Source organism: Hirundo rustica, chromosome 15 (assembly GCF_015227805.2).
Source record: "Hirundo rustica isolate bHirRus1 chromosome 15, bHirRus1.pri.v3, whole genome shotgun sequence".
In the NCBI taxonomy this organism is placed as follows: domain Eukaryota; kingdom Metazoa; phylum Chordata; class Aves; order Passeriformes; family Hirundinidae; genus Hirundo; species Hirundo rustica.
The window spans coordinates 3,177,605-3,196,148 of record NC_053464.1 but is presented as its reverse complement, the minus strand read 5'-3'; the positions used below and the strand labels follow the sequence as shown (position 1 = coordinate 3,196,148).

The 18,544-nt window shown below is 48.2% G+C and overlaps 1 protein-coding gene across 3 annotated transcripts in view; it reads left to right on the top strand.

Annotated features, from left to right (window-relative positions):
* The first annotated feature begins 5,420 nt into the window (after nt 1-5,420).
* The window catches only part of GSG1L (GSG1 like), a 56,263-nt gene continuing 43,139 nt past the window's right edge, over nt 5,421-18,544 (top strand). For all 3 annotated transcript variants that reach the window (XR_005703247.1, XR_009208347.1, XM_040079570.2), the window contains exon 1: nt 5,421-6,204. Coding sequence is in view for 1 of the 3 variants with exons in the window: in XM_040079570.2 (XP_039935504.1) it covers nt 5,904-6,204 (301 nt within the window). In the remaining 2 variants the exon portion in view is untranslated. The remainder of the gene's footprint in view (nt 6,205-18,544) is intronic.

Sequence of the window (18,544 nt, the reverse complement as noted above, 5' to 3'; positions counted from 1 at the left end):
TGTAACTTCTCTCTGAATGTAGACCAACTGCAGTGTCCTGTTACATTCAGCCTCCAGGGCCAGCCTGACCATCCTGCCTGTGGTGAGCAAACCTTGCCCTCACCTTCAGCATCACCACCTGAAGGGATCATGGGCACATCCCTTCATGCCCTGGCTTGAAAAACACCCCCAGTGGCACAACATGCACCCAATTTCTGTGAGGCTGAACGGCCCCATGAAAAAGCCACCCCTGCACATGAGCAGCCTCTTCTGCTCTGCTCTGCCCTGCTCTGCTCTGGTAAAGTCTGCTTCCCCAATTGCATTTTGCACAGATCCAATTTCTGCAGAGAAGATACAGAAACATGAAGCTCCAGGTACAGAGCTTGCTCAAACAAATCTCCCTGATCACTCCTTTCTGAACTAAAATCCCACTGCAAATCATAATCTACCTCTTAAAATGCCTGGACATGTGGATGAATCCTAATTATGGGGATAAAATACATGGACCTACAAATAAGCAACATTATTCTTCACATAAATGACACCAAATGCACATAGTTTATTCCTTTGCCAGGCAGAAACTGAAAACTACAGACATTTAAATGTTCTAGTTTCTGTCCCTAAAAATTAATTGATAAGAGAAGGGAAAAAATGTCTTAAAAAACACAACAAGCAAGTAACATAAATCAATTCATCTGTAGTTAGTGGATTAGGCATTTCCAAAAGCACAGCAGGATATGACAATATATATCTTTATATGAATATGGAAATCAGATGCCTGGGTTATAAAAGAGCATGTTTGGGTAATGAACCCTTTGACATTTCTCAGCACTGCTCTGTTTGTTGTGGCCACTTTTGCTCTGGGGCTGCTTTTGTGCCAAGCCAGGGTGCCCAGGAACATTGAAAGGCTCAGAAGCTGCCATTAAGGCTTTGATGTGCAAGAATGCTTCTTTAATTGCAGCAATAAAGAATGAAGTGGGTTCTGCTTTTAGAGTTCATCTTAAGTGGGCCTGTAGCTTCTTGTAATAACTTAGACATATCAAAGTTAGCCTTAACAAAAAGTGCTAAATATTAATTAAACCTCCATCTTAATCCAATCCAACTGTCAATTGTGAGGAAATAATTCTTGTAACCCTAAGACAGAAAAAAAATCTAATTCGGGATCAGAAGTAGGATAGCATTACACTTAATTCACTCCCACCATGGGTGGGCACATGTAAATAGCTTGTTGGGAATTGCCTCCGGAATATCGTGCTTGCTCAGCCCTGACCTTTTGGACTGCCTCTTCAGGCAACTTAACCAGTCAGCCCTCCCAGACATGAATCAAGGCATGACTCAGACCTGTCACTTCTTTTCATCTCCCTTCCTCTCCACCAGCTGCTGGAAGAATTAAATGCAGACAGGAGATCAGTACAAATCTGCTGGCATCCCAGTCCCACCCAGTTCTGACACAAAGAGCAGTGCTGGAAGAGGGATCTGATGCTGTTTGGGACCCTCGGGGGCTGCAGGGACCCTGTGTGGTGCAGGAGGGATGCCTGCAGCCCCTGAGGGGCACAGCCAGGATGAGCAGTGCTGAGCACTGATCACAGCATCCAGAGCAGGAGAGGGATCTGGAGAGGGCACTCAGGGATGTCTTGTTTACAGCCCAGTGACGCTGGACCAAGGAAATTTTTATGGGAGAAGCAACAGTTTATTTTACCACTTCCATTTCTGTCAAGACTACTAAAGGTCTTTGCTACAGTATTGTCAGAAACCATTTTTTGCCTGGTTGCTTTAGGAACAGGGAGAATTTCCTGAGCGATCTTCTTGTCCTTGCCTAAATGCCCACAAGCAAAGTACATGAAAGACACACTGCAAGCCGTAAGTTAAAGGGAAGACCAAGATTTCCTGTGGTATCAATATTCAGCCCACCTTCCCATGGAGCCCTGGGGGCTGCTCATCTGCTGAGGGCTTAATTTCCATCAGAGAACCAGGATTGTGTCTCGGCAGCGTGTCTGAGACGAGCAGGACTGTGCAGCCCAGCCTGTGTGCGCGGAGTGCCAAGCATCGCTGCTGAACACACACGGCTTTGGGTCAGAGCGCCAAGAAAAAGATAAAAACCGAGGTGGAAACAGCAAAAGGGAGCTGAGCCTGGAGTGGGGAGGACACAAGCTGGGTAACACAGGCTGGGGAAATATGGACAGCATTTCCATCCCAACCCTCTTCTCCAGATATAAAAATAGAAGCTGTTAAGTGACTGAGGCAAGGAGAAACTTGCTATTTTGCTGGACAGAGCAGGGACAGGGGAATTATACTGGGGGCACACCAATAATTGATATTTACCGTGGAAAGAGAGTGAGAGAAAGATGAGCTATGCAGAGCTCTGTGTCAAGGGAGGAAAATTCCAACTAGAAAAGGAGATTTTGAGCCATTTGCAAGACAAATGAACTGAACGAGTGAATCCTGTGGCTCTGTGGTGCTGAGGAAAAGCAAAGAGGAGCTGCCAGGAGGGGTCCAGTCCAAAGTGGCAGGAGGAGCTGGGAAATCCAGTCCAGTGACAGCTGAAAAGGACAAAACAAACACACAAGGAAGCCCAGGAGGGACAGAGCTGTAAGAAATGAAAATTTAAATAAAAGCTATAGGGGGTTTAAGATGTTGATTTAAATCCGGCACATAATCCCATGCATTTGACATTTCTGGTTCCAAATAAACACCCAGACTGAGCTCGCCGTGTCCCCATCAGCACCAGGGCACCCAAAAGTAGGGCTTCCTCTCACTTTAGTGAATGGTGCCTCTGTTTTCCACTAGTGAAAAACAGAGCCTGATTGAAAGATTCCTTTTGCAAAAGCTATCATTATTTTAAATCCTCCGGGTCAAATTCATTTTGTACACAAGGAAATACTGAGTAATAACAATTTACACCGATCCTATAAGAAATGCTAAAAGCAAAAGGGGTTACTATAACCTGTCAAGGTAATTTTTTTCTCACAACATCAGAGAAAAGTTATTGTTGCAAAAAGGTTTTTAGAGATTCTTGTAGCCTTCACAACCTGAAAACTACATCTCTGTAGCATTCAGTCCCTTCTACGCTATCATTAAAGATAATTCCACATAAAGACTACTTAATCCAGGCATCTGAACTGCCTTCTGCAACATATGTATGATCTTTCCATTTTTATACACAACAGATCTGATAAAGGGAGATTATATAAAGAGAACTCGGAGTATTACAGCATGAGTATAGCACAGAACAGTTTCCTTCTTTTTAAGTAATCCCAACAATGAAAAAAAAAAACTGATTTCCTTTAAGAAAAGGGGGGAAAGAAAATTATTCATATTAAAAAATTCTCTGACTGAGCCGACTTTACTTTGTGCTCAGTATTTTTAAATGCTTAAGATTCTAAAAGCTCTCCATCACAAAAAAAGAAATCTGCTTTATTTTGCTTTTTTTTTTTTTTTTTTTTTAATTTACTGCCACCATGTCGGTTCTCAACAGCTCTGCCAATCTGAAAAACAAGAAGGAAGAAGATAAGGAGGAACAGAAATAGAAATATCTCTTAGGATTAGGAGTAAAAACAAAATGTAAGAAGTATTTAGGACAAAATGATCCCAGATAACAAAAGTCTTGGATGCCCACCCCTCAGGGAGATGGGCACAGGGAGAAGCAGAGTGTGCAGGCGTTGGTGCTGCAGGCCAGAAAACACAATCCACAGGGCAATAGGTAGAGAAAAATTGTGAGAAAAGAGCTGTAAAGACCTGTGTTCACACTTGGAGAAGTGTGATGATTCAGATGCTGGCAGCCACTTGAAAGACAGTCCTGAAGAACAGCACCAGCTTCCTTGTGAAGGCTTTCTGTCAAAGTTTCAAGTGCTTTGTTTATTCCTCTTAGCAAGTGGATAACCCTGAGAAATACAGGAACACCACAAATGCAATACTGAGTAAACGTCCTGCAACTCAACAAATAATTAAGTAATAATCCTGCGGTCCTCTGAATCACCTCGATTTCTTGCGTGCAATTAAAACCAAGGAAAGATGCTGATTATTTGGCTGCGAGATGTAATGCTGAAAGGGCTGGGACAGGGAGAGGCACACTGCTACTGCAGACCACAGGGAAAAACCTGGCACTGGGGAGGTGGCACTCGTCAGGCACAGGCAGGGGAGGGCAAGGCAAAGGGTCTCGGGGATGAAGTTATTTCACCAAATTTGCAGAGTTGCCACCACATTTTTTTCCCACAGAGCCCTGTGAATTTTCTCACAAAAGTTTTCTATTAACTTTCCAGTTTATTTATAACGAGAAAATTACCAAAGCCTAGTGAGTGTAGAAACAGTGGAAAATCTCATCCACGGTTGGGCTCAGACATTCGGGACAGGCACCAAAAAGAGCCACAACGAGTCCTGTGGCTACCTGTGAGGGGGCATCAGGAAGGCAGGAACAGGCCCTGGATGCCTTAAGGAGAAATTTCACCTCATCCTCCCTGGCTTTCTCAAGGAGCTGGAGAAGCTGCTCCCATGTCCTGGCTGCAGGCAGCAAAGCACAGCACGAGCTTTGCCTGCAGGGTCCATGGGCACTGTCCTGTCTGCCTGCTTGGCTACGTGGATATTTGCAGGGAACACCAGTGCTGGACTGCTCTGAGAGGCCACCAGCATCCCCACAGGCCCTGCAGGGAGCCCAGAAGGCTGGAAGGAGACACCACAGAAAACTGCCTTCATCTACCAAGGGACAGAACTGCCGTGAGACAAGCGTGGCCAGCCCCAGTGTGGGACACGGGGTCTCGTGGCTTGTGCCTCCACCACCATCAGGTGCTCTGCTCCTCAGGGCACTCAGCGCTCACCAGAGAGCTCTGAGCAATGGGCAAAAGGGCAGAAATGCTATGAGCCAGCTGGACATCGTGAGAGGACCATGCACTTCTCTTTGGAAATGGGATATTGAGTATGGAGTGCTCCCTGCTCTCAGCATTGCCATCTGGTGAATAAAGCCCAGGCTTTGCTCTAATTAGTCCTGTCCGTCTGCACAAAGCAGGACCTACAAAATTCCCTCCAAATCCACTTCACCCAAAACATCTGCAAGAGCCGTGTCTGGGAATAAAAGCCTGGGCAAGGGGCTCCACTCGGTGTTGTGAAAGATGCGGGTTTCACACATCACATACTTTCAAATGTGAATTCCTCTGGGGCTGCCACAGCAAGCCTCCGAAGAAAGAGATTTACACCGTTATGCCGAAAGCAGAATCAAGCCCTGGATTTACCACTCTCTAGCCCAGAGCACAAATGCTGAAGTACCACTCCATCCCTCCTCCTCGTGGACGAATCTGTACCCCGCGGCGTACGAAAAATGCCTTTCACAGCTCCACATCATCATCATCATCATAATTCTTTTCGGGACCGAGCCGTGACGCCTCCCCCAGCCCGGCGTGCTGCAGTGGGCTCCGAGCGGTGCCGGGCACGGTGGCAGCGGGTGGCAGCTGTCCCTGCCTCCTCCGCCGCACGCTGAGCCGCTCCTGCCCATCCTCCGGGAGCAGGGGACAGCGAGCCTGGCAGCCTGCAGGTGTCTCCCAGCGGAGGAGGCTGCGGAGCCCCTGGGGAGGATGATGTGCGGTGCCCGAGCAGATGTTCACTCGCCTCTGGTGCTCCTGGGGAGGCAGAGCCGCTCCGCTGCCCGCAGCGCGCTGAAGCTCCGCGGCTGCGAGAGCCCGGCCCCGCTGCCGCGCCGGCAGCTGCTCCTCTAACCCACACAGGCAGGGCTCGGAGCGAAGGGGAAGGATGGGAGTCTGCCTGCAGAGCCTCCCGCACCGCTTCGACAGCAGATTGGAAGAAGCTGAGAGTTTTGATGCCTGGACAACTGGATTCTGAATCGTGAGAGGCTTTGAGAACCCCCCCCTCCCTCCCAAATAAAACAAACCCCTTTGACTTCTTCTCTCAGCAGGAGGGGGAGGGAGGGCGGATTTACCATGAAGACAAATCGAAGATGCAGAGCCCTGCTAGCAGTGAGTCTGAATCTGATGGCTCTCCTCTTCTCTACAACAGCTTTTATCACGACCCACTGGTGTGAGGGCACACAGAGGGTCCCCAAGCCGAGCTGTGGGAAAGAGAAGAAGACAAACTGCCTCAACTACGGCGGGAATGAGACCGCAAATGAGACGAACCAGAATGTGGTTCATTACAGCTGGGAGACGGGAGATGACCGCTTCCTTTTCAGGTATTTCCACACTGGGATCTGGTACTCCTGTGAGGAAAACATCAATGCTGCCGGTAAGTATGAAACAACTTCCTCCCAGCCTGCGCTGCTTTGTGCTCTCCTCGGCGCGACGAGCGGCGGGCGAGCGGTTCCGCGCCGCGTCTGACGGCAGATTCTCCCCGCGGGGAGAGAGGCAGGCTTCTCACAGTTCTTTGTTGAGAAGCAACCTGTTTCCTGCCAGGGCAGGGATCTGCTTGTTTACCTGCCGGCTGCTGCGGGGTCGGAGCTCTCCAGCCGAGCCCCGGAGCAGCCCCGTGTGCCCGGCGCTCCCCGCAGCCGCCCCGAGGGGGTCCCGGCGTCGCCCCGCCATCGCCCCGAGCGCGGCGGGCTGCAGGGCAGGGGCAGCACCAAGGGCACGGCTTTCCCCGGCTGCAGCCCAGCCTGCCGCTCTCCTGCTCTGCCCGGAGTGAAATGACCACCCGCGAGCCCTCCCCGGAGCGTGCGGTCATCGAACGGGGAAATGCCGCTAAAGGGCACGGCTGGGCACGCGAAAGCTCGTTTCTGTCCCCTGCTCAGCCGTTTACTTGCTGGGAAGCACTCAGAAAGACATCTCTCTGGCTTCCCGGTGCGTTCATTTCCTCTGCTGTAGCCTGGCGCTTCCCAAGGAATAAAACACTGGAGGGTGGATGGCAGGCAGCTGCCCTGGGACCGATTTGAGTCTCAGCAGATGCAAACTGACAGCGCCGACTCCCAAAGCTGTCTGCTACAGCTAACATCCACACTCTGCTTTCGAAAGAGCTCTTTGCTAGATTATGCGGCTGAAAAATGAAGTTTACAAAGGTGACACAGTGTGAGACGATGGGCTGTGGGTACTTGTCCCTCCCTGGGCTGTTCCCATCCCATCCTGCCATTGCCCAAGGAGTTGTGTTATGTCTCTGAGGACACAGCCCCTCTGGTAATGGGAAGTTTAGGGCACAATTCTGGTAGAATTATAGAATTTTCTGTGAGAATTGAAACGAGGCAAACCTGGGGAAGCGCTCACAGCTTATTTCATCCCAAGGGGTTGTGCATTCTCCCTGGCATTTTTGAGGAGAGTACTTGGAGGTTTAGTTGTTTATTAAAACTCAGTTTAATGTAAAAAAAAAAAGGAAAGATCGTGAATTCCAGCCTTGGGACTGCAACAGCTCCAGGCTGAAATGAGAGCAACACTCTTGATGTTAGAAAGAAAAACAGGAAAAAAAAGCTTATTTGTCTTACTGATTTGGGAATCAGCTTAGGCCACAGCAGCCTGAGTGAGCAGCCTAAGACTCTGGCTTTTTGAGCATCTTAGCTGGGGTTGGCACGATCAAGGATGCCCACATTTCTGGCAGATATTGAAATCTTTCCAAGTCCACATTTATGTGTGAGATAAGTTGTAACTGTGTGACTCTAGCCCACTCAGAAAAGTGATTTATCTGTGGGAGAAGAGAAACACAGTGATCTATTCTGTACCGGGTAAACAAAGCTGTGCTGTAGTGGGTGATTTCAGGAGAGAGTTGGAAGCCAGCTTTGAAAAGTTAAGGTGAAAGTGGGAGAGAAGGGGTTGCTTCTCCCTCCCCACACCCCACAGCAGCTCAGTGAGTGTTCCCTGCTCTGAAACTCTTCAGTTAGCAAACTGGGAGTGACCAACCTTTGGAAATAACCCAGGCAGGTGCAGGGATACCCTGGCTTAGACAGACAGCTGTGTCTTTCAGATTTACCACATCTTCTCCTGGTAAGGACAGGAGCAATGTAATGGACACGGGTCTAAATTTGTCCCTAATAGTGCCAACATAAAATACCCGACAGCTCTTCCCTCAGACTGATGGGTTTGTAATACCAGACTGTCAGGGTGTTGTCATGGCCTTGTGCAGCCTGACTGATGATCATTTTATCTCAGCTGCAGGGCACCAAGGCACCAGCCCCAGAGCAGCAGCACAGGGACTGTGCTGACACAGACAGCCCCCAATCAACCTCGCTGTGAGAAATCCCCCAAGAGGCTCATCCCCCCATCCCCAGCACACCTGCTGACCCCAGCCCTCAGGGATCCCTCAAGGGGCACATCCCCCTCCATCCCCAGCACACCTGCTGACCCCAGCCCTCAGGGATCCCTCCAGGGGCTCATCCCCCCATCCCCAGCACACCTGCTGACCCCAGCCCTCAGGAATCCCCCCAGGGGCTCACCCCCTATCCCCAGCACACCTGCTGACCCCAGTCCTCAGGAATCCCCCCAGGGGCTCATCCCCCCATCCCCAGCACACCTGCTGACCCCAGCCCTCAGGGATCACAAGTCACACGGTCATGAGTGTTATATGAACACCGTTAAACAGTGGTGTATTAAATTAGCCAAAATCCCAGCTCAAATGCTTTGTACACTGCCAAGAGCATCTCTCTTGAAGCTTCACCAGCAGTCACTGAAGTGACTGCAGCAGCAGCCTTGCTCCAGGCAAAGTCCCTTCCACAGTCCCTCACAGCCTCACACTTTGTCAGCAGAACATACGGCCAGAGCCATGGTCAGCACCATTCCCGCAGCTCCCAGCCCATCCCTGATTCCTCCCTGACCCATTGATGGCTGAATTTAAGCAACATGAGAGGAGCCCTCATCACAGTCTACAACTTCCTCATGAGAGGAAGAGGAGGGTCAGGCACTGATCTCTTCTGTCGTGACCAGTGACAGGACCCAAGGGAACGGCCTGAAGTTGTGTCAGGGCAGGTTTAGGTTGGATTTGGGGAAAAGGTTCTCCCCCAGAGGGTGTTTGGGCACTGGAAGAGGCTGCCCAGGGTACTGGTCCCAGCGCCGAGCCTGCCAGAGCTCCAGGAGTGTCTGCACAACACCCTCAGGCACAGGGTGGGATGTTGGGGTCTCTGTGCAGGGCCAGGAGCTGGCTTTGATGATTCTTGTGGCTCCCTTCCCACGCAGGGTTCTCTGTGATTCTGTGCTGGATCCCACCAGGCACAGGTGAACGCCAGGAACTCTGTGTGATCCTGATACTGCCAAAACTCCCCAGAGCCTCCAAACTTTCACAGCTCTGAGCCACACTCTTCCTCCAGCCACCAGGCTTTTGATTTCTCTCTGCTCTAGCCACATTGTCAAAACTTTCTGCTCCCTGCACTGGTGCACCTGCAACACGGCAGAGCTCATAGTAGTGCCAACAGGACCAGCACCCAGCAGGCTGATGCTGCAGGGAGCAGGATCCCAGGGCTCCCAGCTGGCTGCAGGGGCTGGGACTCAGTCACACCTTAAAATGACACTTGAGCAGCAAGCAAAGAGGTTTCTGAGTGTCTTCTCCTTGCCCCTGTTTATCTGCAATGTGCATTTAGATTCCAGAGGCTGAGGTGCAAGCAGCATGCCATCCACTTTGTGCAGAGCCCAGCGGAGCGTGCCTGCCTCTTGGTGCCAGCTTCTGGCTTCCACTGACAGCTCTAACAGAGATTGAATGCTGTGATTATTTCTGAAATAATTTGTGAATCTAGAGTTTATTTTTATCCAGCATGTCTAGGACAGCTCAAGAATTCAGAAAGCGTTTAGTACCTGAGAAATGTAATTGTGAATCCCCTCTGGGAAAAGAGGGACTGGAGCATTTATATTTCATTGGTGGGGGAGTCCTGTAATTATTTAGCACAATCTCTGACTCAAAAGTGTGCTGAATCCCAGTCTGCCAGAAAGAGGTTCTGCCTTCCAGAGTGGGTTCAGTGCTTTGGATGGCACACAGGTGGAGGTGCCTCCTGTAGGAGCAGCACACCCAGCCTCAGAAGGGGATGAAGAAAAAGCTCTGTGGTGCTGCTCAGGAGCCCTGCTCTGCCCTCCCAGGCTGCGCTTGGGGCTTCCTCCTGGGCTATGAACTCCTTGGCCATGGCCAGATGTCTCAGAGCCAAGCTCACCAGCATTTCATTTCTTTTTAAATGTGACTTTGAGCACGTATCTTGCTGCACGCACGGTCTAGGTCTGTGCTTGGGCACCTCATAAGGCACCACACAAGGGGTGCACTGACAGCAGCAGTGGTGGGACCAGCTGGGGGATTCCATGACTCCAGAACACAGATGCCATGAAGAAATTAACCCATGAAGGAGGCAAGGTGGCACATCAAACCCAAACAGGGGAGCTGGAGAGCTCAGAAACAATAACAACTCAGACAGTTTTGCTCAATAGTGTTTGCTTTGATATTAATAGGAAAAAAAAAAATAAATAAATAAACCCAGACCTTGCTTTAGTTGCCAGCAAACAGACAAGCTCAGGATTAACATCCACAGCCACAGGAGAAGAGCAGCTGCCCAGCTGCCCTTTAAGAGTACTGTCCCATTAAATGAACAAGGAAGCTCACCATGCTCCCAAGAAATCTGGAGAGCAGGAATGGTATGGCTTGTTTAGTGAGTCTGGATGGAATTGTCTGGAGGGCAAGGGGTCTGTAGCCCTTGGTGTGCTCTATGCCACCTTTTCCTCAGCACTCCTGAGTGAGGAAAGGGTAGGGTAGAATTTAGAATGGATGTCAATGTCAAAATGCCCAGAAGCATGGGCACTGAGTGTGCCTCGAGGAGGAGCCAGAGAAGGAGAAGGGTTTCTCCTGCAGAAATGGGTAAATCTGTGACATAAATACCAGAACTTGCCATCGCCTTTCCCAGCTGCAGAGTGGTTCTGCAACACCTCTGTCCCCTGCCCTCTGTGATAATCACACATCACAGTGATTCACCACAGGCGGCTGCCCAGAGAGGGGCTGGGGAGAAGTACCTTGTGAGTATATAATTAAAAGCAAGAGGACTTGGGAATTCTTGCTGGATTATGAGAAATACAGTATAATTGGCATGACTGAAACCTGGCAGGTTTATTCGCATGACTGGAATGTAAAAATTGCTGGTTATAAATTGTTAGGAAGGAAAGGGTGGTAAAAGGAATGGAAGAGGTAGAGCACTATATTAAAGAAAACATTTCCAGTGCTAGAGGAACTGGACCCAGGGGGGCCGGATAATCTCCATCTGAGGATGTTGAAATAATTGGTACATGAAAATGCAGGTTTGGAAGAATCTGTACATCACTGTATTTAAAGAAAAGTGGGAAAAAAGAATTGTACTGGCCGCTTGACCCAGGAAGTTTAGGACAGACTCATTGCATGGCAACAAATAGGTTTTATCAAAAGCATGGGTCTATTAAAGGTAAACCTTTTACCAAGATGAATCACTTCTCAGACAAGGTTAATGGATTAGATCCAGTCCCTGTGGATTTGCAAAAAAAAAAAAAAAACAAAAAAAACCCCACCATTTGGTGGAGTGTCCCAGTGAAAATTCTTTCCAGAAGAGATGCAGAGAGTGGGGAGGATGGTACGGACAGAGCGAGAGAGGCAGGCTCCCACCCTGGGGAGCCCTGAACAGCCTGAGCCTGAGCTCCAGCTGGACAGAAGGCCCAGGGCACAGAGATGTGACATTGTGGGGATCAAGTGACAAAGCTCAGACAACACACACCATTGACTGCTTCCATGACTCCAGAACAAAAAGGCATAACAGACAGAAATAAGTGCTCCTTCCTGCAGAGCTCCCTGCCAGGGAACGTGGAGAAGGCCAAATCTGGGAATTGCATGGTTCCAGAGAAGAAACCTCCATTCCTGTTACTGACAGGATGATTTTAGAGCAATCCCCAAAGTGCTGCTGCAGTACCGGTGTGACAAGGGGAGCACAGGAGCAGAATCACCCTGTGCCCACCCCTTTGTTCTTCCCCAAATATCTGTCACTGGAGACAGCACAAAGACAGTGGAGCAGGGAGACCTTCTGCATCAACCTGTGTTGCAGATTTCCTTCATTTTATTGATTATCATTGGGATAAGTGGATAGTAAACTGACTAAAGAACAGTCCTACAAGGAGACTGTGGCAAGTAATACAAAAGGGAGAATTATCCCAATGGAGACCACATATTTCTAGTTGTCCTCAAATTTGGTTTTGGGACTGATCCTGTTATTGCTGGGATTAGCAATCTAGGAAAAAAAGAGCTAGGGATACAATTAGTGTCACCTAAGAAAATAAAGGTGAGAGGAATCCTACAGCCAGCCCGTGGCCATCAGCAAACGTAGGTGTCTGTGCCCAAACTCATCAACATCCTCATTTCACAGGAGGGGGGGAACACTCCTTGGGAGATTACACTGCTCCTCCTGCGGGATGAACTGAGCCCTGGGATTATGTATTTGCCTCATTGGCCTAAAGAGAATCTGTCTAAGACGTTGCAATTCCCAACACAGAAATCTTAATTTGAAGAGAATAATCCTGCTTTGAATGCGCTTCTTACGCACGCCACAGTACCAAATCTGGGAATATTGGCATTACAGAGGAGAGATTTTTTTCTGCATAACTGAAAATGTGGGCTGGCCTGATAGGGTTGTGAGAGCAGCATTACATTTTCAAAAAGGTTAAAAGCGCCAGATGCCGTGGCCTAAAGCTCTGTGAGGTCACGGGTAGGTACCAATTGCAGGGGGAAAATTAAGAACCAAGTTGGTGGCCAGTATTTGTGTGTGGTGTGGCTGGGAGCTGCCAAGTGCTGTGGCATAAGAAAAGATTATTCCAGGGAAAAACCAGCACCACGGGCAACACCAGTGTGTTTTGTAAGTGCCACAGGTGCATAGGTGTGGTAAGAAAAAAGGGAAGGTGAAATAGGTGCAGAGTGGGTTTTCCAAGGTAGTTAAGGAAAAGAGAATCTCCTTCAAGACAAGAAAGCTGGTGTTTTGTAGTGTACCAGACTGAAGAGCCAGAAGGGATGTAGTGATATCTTACACGTGCACGGATAAAGAAAATAATATGACTTAAGGGATTTATAACTGAGGGGGAAAAAGTGACAATCCAAGGACAGGTTCCCGCAGAGCGTGCCTGGACCTCACCTCCACAGAGGGCAGTGTGAGCAAAGGAAACCCATGGGCTGAACTGGAGCCTCCCAAAGTCCCAGGAAGAGCCGCAGGGGAGAAGAGGCACGTTTCTGGCATGAGGAAGCTCGGAGTGAGTCCCGCACAGCTGATGTGCTGGTGCTTTCAGGAGGTCTGGGAGGAGCCCTCTTGCCTCCCTGGCTCACACATCCCTGCTCCGTGACATCCCTGCTCCGGGGTGCCTGCTGGGCATCGGTGGGAGCCAAGGAAAAAATAGCTGCTGACTGGGAGCCCATCACGTTTTCTGGAGGTTTAATGCCTCCTCTGATCTGAAGCAGCAGAAATTGGCTCCAGGTGGAGGCAGTGTGTGAGGAGGCTGCTCTGCCGCTGCTGACATTATTACAGCTGCTCAGGATCTAATTGGTATGGCTGCTCATGCACTGAACATTAAACTGATGATCTAATTTGGGATCAGAAGGGAAATCTCCCTCAGGCTAGATAACAGGGAAAGTAACAAATTTTTTGCCTTCCTTTACAACATGGGAAGGATCCACTGCAGGCAAGCACTTATGAACTCCTCCTAACAAATCCCTGGCATTTTGCTTTCAGGATGAGATAGGTCTGGCCATAGGAATTTACAGATTTATTCGTGTTCCTCACGAGGACTCTTGCTCCCTTCCTGTGGTACATGATAGCTGTGATTTCTGTGGTGGTGATTGCTTTATTGCAGACATTCAGGGGTTTATAGCATGTTGGGGATATTTTGTGTCCGCGGTGCTCTGGGGGTTTTGGATTTTAGGTCCTCCTGATCCTGCTGGGCAGACTGGCTGTGTGAACATCTATCAACCATAAAACATGGACATAAAGTCCCTGCAGGCCGAGCCTCATAACGGAGCAAAGTAAGGGCCCAGGCAGCTAACTACTCCTTATTAGATGTGTTACTCTTCCTCACGAGTGTTTGGATGTGTCTGTTCTCAGCCGTTTAACCCAGCAGCCTTAAAGGAAACATCTGAGGAGTTCTGGTAGTTCCTTGTAAATGGGATAAACTTCAAAGTGCTGGAAGATTAACACACAGGTCCCAGATTTCAAAGGGACCTGAGATGCTTTGCCCCAGTGTCAGCGCAATATGAACAGATGCGTTCAGGGCTGAGGAAATACAGGAGGGATGGAAGATCAATCACCTTGGTGTCCCCGTGGATTTTAAATTACACCAGACTCAATCCTGATGTTAAAACCTTCCTTATGTGCAGTTAGGAGAACTGGCTGACTGGCAGATCTCAGAATTGGGATGTACAGGTTGTTGTGGTTTAACAAGTGATAATTAAGTGCTGCTCAGCCCCTCACTCATCCCTGCCCCAGTGGGATGGGGAGGAGAGTCAGAGAAAGGTAGCACCAGTGGGTTGAGATAAGAACAGCTTAATAATTGCAATAAAATAAAATACAACAACATCAAGCAATAAAAATAGAGAAAAGGGGAGAGAGAGGACTAAACACCCCCAAAAGTGTTGCACAGTGCAGCTGCTCACTGCTGCCCAGCCCATCCCAAAGCAGCCACTGGCAGCTCCCAGCAAACTCTCGCCAATTTACACACTGAACGTCACACTCTGTGGTCTGGAATACACCCCTGGCCAGCTCGGATCAGCTGTCTTGACCATGCTCCCTCCTGCTTTTTGTGCAGCTCCTCAGCAGCAGAGCATGAGACACTGCAAAATCCTTGATTTGGGCAAGCCATGCTCAGCAACAATCAAACCACCTCTGTGTTATCAGCATTCTTCTCACCCTAAACCCAACACACAGCCCTGTACCTGCCCTAGGAACAAAATTGACTCCATCCCTGCTGAAACCAGGACAGCAGAGAATAGGGCTGCTTCTTCCAGGACCCTCTGCTAGTCACAAATTGATGTAACATCAGTATTCTTGTTGCTAAACCAAAAGGCAATATCAGCCTTTGCTGATCTAGCTTGGAAAGGAATACAAAAGCCAGTGAGTAATAAGAAGCAGATGTAATTACTGTGGAATGACATGGCTTGTAGAATAGTCACAGGCAAACAAAATCCACTTTCTTGTGTTCCACCTTCCATTTGGCTACAAAAAGGACTCAAGCCATGCTTGCAATGTGCAAAATCAATTGAGAGGTAGAGACATTCCACCATGCTTAGGCTCACTAGGTTTGGAGAGACCAAAAAAACACCCCACACCATACAGCCTGATTTCACTGTGCTTCACCCAGGCAGGCAAAAACCTAATAAGAATTGGGATTTTTTGAAACAAATTCTAATAAGAATTTGTTTCAAAGTTATTGGGTACGTGCTTGGGAATAAGGTTCACAAGAGGAAACACAAGCACAACTTTTTTTCACCCGATTTCAAAAACTGGATATTCATTTCCAGTGTGCTGCAGTGCACTTCCTTTAAAATTCGGAGAGAAAATGTTAAAGTTACCTGTTTCCATACCCCAAGCCAGGGGTTCCTGCCTGGGAAAACAGGACATCTCAACCCAAAGAGCAGCCAGGGCAGGCACAGGAGGGCAGGACAAGGCTAAACTTCATATGGTGAGGGACAAACAGCAGCTGCATCCTCTGTCAAGAGCATTGGCTTTTGTCTTTCCCAGTTTTCTGGGTGTCTCAGGGATCCTGGATTGCCAATATCTAATTTATTTTGGTGTATTTACATTGGCCCAGGGTCAGCACAGCGTGTCACCTCTGGGATGAGCAGGTGAAACCCTCTCCTTCCTGTTCTACAGCTTCAAACACTTAAAGCAACTCAGAGCTTCTTGATTTAATGAAGTCAGCTCTAATTTGACACCAAAATCATTGAAAACCTCTCTCTCAGCACTGCTGTTCCCCCGACTTTCACAATCACTTGGAAACCCGAACTCTTTTCCAGCTCTCCAAGTGGTGGATGTGTGTACACATCCTCCGGGTCTTACCAAGATAATCAGCTGAATACTGCGCCTTGGCCGGGCTTCAATTAGACATGATTTGAGAGCAGCCCGTGGAGATGTTTGCTTTGAGATGCTGGGTGAGATTTTTCACATCAGGGAGAGTTGCAGCCTGGAACAAGCAGTTGCCATGGCATAGTCCCAGGCAGCACCAGCAGCATTCCCAGCCCTGCCCACACTCCCTGCCCTGCACTGCCCTTCCCTGCTGCAGCCACCCAAGAGGGAGCCCCGCCGTGGGAGTGGGACCCCGGATAAAATCGGCAACATTCCTTTGGGAACGTGCAAACTGAGAAGCACGCTCCTGGAATGGAAATTGGGAAGCTTTACGCTCTTCCACTTTGAGACGTAGGACATTGGGAGGGACTGGGTTTGCTGAAGGAGAATTCAGGTTGAAAAGCAATCCCAACGGCGAGACAGGCTGTGAGTAATCACTGAGAGACTGGGCAAATTCTCGAGATATTTAGAGGTAGCAGAAACGTTGATGGGCAGCAGCAATGAATGGCAGCTGTCAGAGGAAGAGAAAAGAATTATCTGCATAGTTCAAGACGTGTTTTTGTGCAATTCCGCGTGAGCTTGTTTATTTTCCAGAAGAAAATATCGTTCCAGCAAAATCAACAGGGTCAACTGGAAAATGTTGATTTTACAGATTAACACTCTATTTTTCATTAGGGAAAAAATAGTCAATTGAGTGCTCTGAGATGACTTTAATCGAAGTTTGAATATTTCAGTTGGTAATTAACCTGATACAACTCAGTTTGAGTGAGCCCATTAACCTGGATTTTCCCTCATGTGGTGCTTTTTTCCACCAAAGTTGTGTTGGAGTCCTCAGCTTTGTCTAGGCTGGGATCCCTTGAGGGTTGTATCTTTTTTTAGAAAAATACAATGATTTTACTCTCAGTAGATGATGTGAGATCTCATCAGAATCACATGACTCCAGATATAATTGGAGAGATAAAGATGTGTTAGGGCCTAGTGGGAAAAAAGGGGACCTTGTCTGTCGTAGGCTGGGAGCCAGGGTGTTACTAAAAGGGAATGTTGTTTGAAAGAAATGTAATCATTTAAATTTCCATCATAACTGCACTTTTGAACTCTTAAAATTTTATGCAGAGTAAGTGGATACAGACAGCTTTTCTTTCTTTCTTTTTTTTTTTTTTTTTTTTTTTTTTTTTTTTTTTTTTTTTTTTTTTTTGCGAGATGAAAAGCAGAGTTATAACAGAGTTCAGCCAGAACTACCGGATTTCTTTTAAGTCAATTTATTTAACTCGAATATTTTCAAACCGTATCATTGCAAGACATACAAAGTAGGATTTTTCAGGGTTGTTTTTATTTTGCTGCTCTCATTATTAATCAGGCATTTGCCCCTGGCTCAGAGAGGAAAGAGCTCGGGAATGCAGGACCAATAAGCAGAACCCAGGACATCAAATTCTGCTCTTTGCTATGACAACAGTCACGTTAGAAACAGAATGTTGTCTTGAAGTTGAAGCACTTTTTTAATGTTTTTTCTGCCCTCTTCCTCATTTCTAGTCTAAGCCAGGTTCTGGCCTGTGTGAGGTCCTGAGGACAGGAACCAACAAACCCCATCTTTTGGGTGGAAGAAGGAGTAGAACATGGGTCTCCCAAAGGCTTAAAGGCAGAGGGCACACAGGGCTTGGATGAACATCTGTGTGCTAGGGTTCAGACCCAATTTATGTACACCTAGACCTGCCTTCCAGCTGCCCTCTGCAGCTCCCTAACTCCACAGGCCCAGGGAGGAATTCCATGCTGGAAACCACAGCCAGGCATGTGTGATGTGCCCACAAGGTGTGCAGGGCAGGGCCCTGGAGCAGCAAACCACGGGAGCTGATGGCTCTTTGGAACCAGTTTGCCTGGAATTTCTGGCAGGACTGAACTTGGGGGAATTTCCATATTATGGTCGGGCTGGAGAGGCACTGAACTCTGAACTCTGAACTCTGAACTCTGAACTCCTCTGAACTCTGAACTCTGAATTCTGAATTCTGCCTTGGGAAGGTGTGAGGATTTGCCTCCAGCAGAGTCCCAGCTGCCCAAAACTTGTATGCCACTGCCCCAATTGGGAAATGGATCTGGAGAGGATTCTCAAAGCCTGACAGAAGGCTCACACAGTCTTGTGCACCTGTATGAAAACCTTGAGATAAAGTAGCTGACTTAGAAATGCTATGGAATAGGACAGACATTGAGAGAGAAATTGAACTGGAAACAAGTTTCAAGTTATGACCTTGCAAATAGACTAGATATTCTGGAGAACTAGAACTATAAAAGATGTATTGTAGAAAGACCCACATGGGGTATTTTAATAGATGATTGGTTTAGAAGTGTTGGCAGCATTGTGTGGCAAAAGCTGATAGGCAAAAAAAAATACTTAAAATGTTTTGTAATTAGGAAATAGTTTGGCTTCTGATTGTGATGGTGTGAATTATAACATCCGCACTATGTCACCCTTCTCATTCCAAGAAAATGGAATAAAAGTCTTTAAAACGCCTCTCAGGACCCCCATCTCTGGGTCAGAGAAAGGGTTTTTCCAACAACCCTTCAGTGGAGCAGGTCATGGAGCAGCCCCACTCCTCCACTCTGTAGGGAAAGGGAGGTGTCTGGGGACTCACC